The 3,263-nt window shown below is 38.7% G+C and overlaps 1 protein-coding gene across 3 annotated transcripts in view; it reads right to left on the bottom strand.

The window, feature by feature from the left end:
* SLC28A3 (solute carrier family 28 member 3) overlaps positions 1-3,263 on the bottom strand; it is a 39,309-nt gene that overhangs the window by 1,362 nt on the left and 34,684 nt on the right. For all 3 annotated transcript variants that reach the window (XM_008638433.2, XM_017740468.1, XM_017740469.1), the window contains 2 exons: positions 2,803-2,901; positions 915-1,038 (listed from right to left, as the gene is read on the bottom strand). In XM_008638433.2, the coding sequence (XP_008636655.1) occupies positions 915-1,038; positions 2,803-2,901 (223 nt within the window). The remainder of the gene's footprint in view (positions 1-914; positions 1,039-2,802; positions 2,902-3,263) is intronic.

The following is a 3,263-nucleotide window of genomic DNA, read 5'->3' as shown; positions in this document are numbered from 1 at the left end:
AAAAAAAAAAGAAAAAGAAAAAAAAAAGAAAAAGAGAGGCAGCACATTGGGACAGTTTTGAAAGGTTCTTGCCATAACCTCAATATATATACCTTTGGTTCTTTTGAGGTAGTATTGAGTATGTCTGAGTACATTCCTTATTTAATATCAGTATTTCTTTCTTCTCTGCCTTGGACAGAGAGTTATGAAATACAAATTATCTTGAAATATTTTTCGACTTTAAAGGCATGTAAAGTTTTCAGTGTAAACAGGCCTGATTACTATCATCTTCAGTCACATTCACAGACAGAAGAGGGAAAGGAGGGAAAAGCTCCTGACTTTTTTTCAGCTATTGCTATCCTCAAATACTATGTTAACATTATTAGTTCAAATATTTGATTTTTTTTTTTGTTAGTATTTGAGATAAGCCAGGGATCATTGAGTCCAACCCCTGACCCTGAACAGCACCATCCCCAGGAGTCACACCATGTGCCCGAGGGAACTCTGTCAGGCTGATGCTGTGACCTGGGGAGCCTGTTCCAGTGCCCAACCATCCTCTGGGTGAAAAATTCTTTCCTAACATCCTACCTTAACCTCTCTGAACACAGCTTCAGACCATTTCCTCAGGTCCTGTCACTGGTCACCACACAGGAGAGATCAATGCTTGACTCTCCTCTCACGAGGAGGTTTCAACAAAGATATTTTGTATTGTCTGTTGTTTCTGTATGCATTTGCTATGCAACAGAAAAAGGCCCAAGAAGAGGAAAACAATTCAACAGCATTAAAATATTCATTTATCTAAAAGATGCTAGCTCACTGAAAGCAGGTGCTTAAGGAAAAAAAAGCCAAATTAAAAAAAAAAAAAAAATTAGGCTTTTAGAGAAGATATGAGCTCCCAAAATTTTACTCTCAGAGGATAAAGGGCTTCTCAATACCTGGTGAAGAGAGGCTGGCAGCATTTAACTAGCTCTGTGCTGTTGGCAGGGAAATCTGTGAAGTTGGAAGCATTTCCTAATAAGATGTGGCAAGGAACTTCCAGACCAGGGACGGTCAGCATTCCTGTGAAGTAAGTTACAATTTTCTTAATGAGTAATGAAGAGGAAGATGAGATTTGGGGATGTGAGTCATGGGGGCATGATCAAATGAACCATCCTGGCTGACGTAAAATCACCATCTGAGGTGGTTATGTAAAAGTACAAGGTCAAAACCCCTGAACTGTGGGATTTTTAAAGAATCTGAATAATTTTAAAAAACTGAAGTAAGGAGCAACCACAACAGTTTATTTACTTTTTATATGTAGAAATTAAACTACAGCAACCTGTTACACTTAGATAATTTTGCTTTCCTTTTCTTTTGGCCCCTATTATAATAATACTGCGTAGTAATGCTTTTCTCACTGCTGGGTCAGTGAGTTTTCACTAACTAAAATGAAGCTATGTTGCACTTAAAGCAGTGCAAGTAAATACAGAACCTTTTATTTTGTTTTAAATAGTTTGCTTTGCTAGATGTCCTCCAAAATTTCCTACAAATAGTAATGTCTGCATTCACTGGAGTAAGTGAGACACAAAAGTATGAAAGTGATACCTCCTTCTCCATGTAACGTTGTGGACACATTTTTAATATGTTCTTATCTTAACTGGGGTAATAGAAATTGCTTGGCTTTTCTACTTTCTCCTGAGCATAAGGAAAGCATTTGCCATAGCAAGACTGAGTGGAATGCAATTTTCTTTCCAAAGCAGATTCTATTATTTTGGGGAGATTTTTCCAGTGGCTGTTCACAATATTATTCTTAAGATCAGTATTGTGAAATGATACATTTTAGTAGGGCTTCCTGGTTCCTCAGTTATGCAGAGTAGTGTCATGTATTAAAATATTATGGATGGTTAAGAGACTGATGTTATTTCAGGTGTGCTAGTTCTGTAGCCTTCAGAAAATAGTGTGGGCTTATCATTAAAATGTGTATGTTTCTGTTGCTACCATGAACACAAAGGCATAGAGAGGTTGTGGTAGAAACAGACAGTGCTTTTAGCTACATAAAATAGCAAGATCTTTCTTCACTGTTGAAATATAAGTGCTTTAATCTTCATCATAAAATTTTGTGTATCACATGCTCACGTAAGAGAGCTGAAAAGGAATTGTTAAATATTGAGGATAAATTTTACCTATTGAAACATATCAATTAATTAATCTTTTGAATAATTAATATGTTCTTTTAATTTATTCCCTAAAATGACTGTTGCGTTGTGATTCTTCATTCAGATTAAGGGTGAAATTTTGAAAATAAGGATCAGCTGTGGAGTCCCAGTTAGGACCATTTCACTAGTCTAAATGCTCTATGGAAATAATATCCACTCAAAATATTGATTTAACACTAGGACAAAGAGTTGTTTAGATTCCTCCTCACTCTTTCACTCCTTCATTTCACTTTTCTGTTTCTTTTCCAGAATTGGTTCTCTGTATTGGTATCTAGTGCTGTGGAGGAGGGAATGTAATTCATCTATAACTTGCTTTGTTTATGAGTTACGTGATCTGCACAGACAAACAAACAAACAGACCAAAAACCAACAAAAAACTCCCCCCAAAAAACACCATACCCCCCACCCTCCCAAAATAAAGGCATAATGGGAGAACTAAAATCTTTACATCTTTTCATATTCTAGCTTTCAAGAACCTTTTGTCTCGTATCAACTTTTAATCCTGCCAAACCCAAAGATATACTTGTGTTTGAGTGACAGGGGCAGCCCAGGTGGATATAGCTTGGTCCTGGTGCACTGCCATGTGGTGGTCACGGACTGTAGGGGACACCCAACCCCAGCACTGTACCTGCAACACAGGCCGTCATGAAACAGGCTGCAGTCCCCGCAATCATTGCTCTGAAAGCACCATCGGCTATCTCCTTCTTTTTTGAGGGAGCAATGCTTGCTAGGAAGAAAAATAAAGTGTATGTCAAGCAGAAATACATATAAGGAAGGTGAACCTGACAGCTTTTGCCCCCACAGGAGGAATTTCCCACCCTGCAGTTTGAACTAAGGGAAACATGGAGGAAAAATGCAGCACTTTTTAGTGGGCTGTTTGAAGGCCAAGTGCCAGTGTTACCTCTCTCTGTTAAGAGGGTGACTTATATGTAAAATGGTAACTTCTGTTTGCTTTGGCAGTTTGCACATCTGTGCTGGATGACTATGCCCTTCGATGCGTCTGGCCCCATGGCTGGGTCTTGCACCTCTATGCTGTCCCACTGCTGGCACTGCAGAGTCCACTGTGGCTTCTGGGTAAAGAGGACTGCC

The sequence above is a fragment of the Corvus brachyrhynchos genome, unplaced genomic scaffold (genome assembly GCF_000691975.1).
Source record: "Corvus brachyrhynchos isolate BGI_N302 unplaced genomic scaffold, ASM69197v1 scaffold37, whole genome shotgun sequence".
In the NCBI taxonomy this organism is placed as follows: Eukaryota; Metazoa; Chordata; class Aves; order Passeriformes; family Corvidae; genus Corvus; species Corvus brachyrhynchos.
The sequence above is the reverse complement of the archived record's forward strand: the minus strand, read 5'-3'. Positions and strand labels throughout refer to the sequence as shown.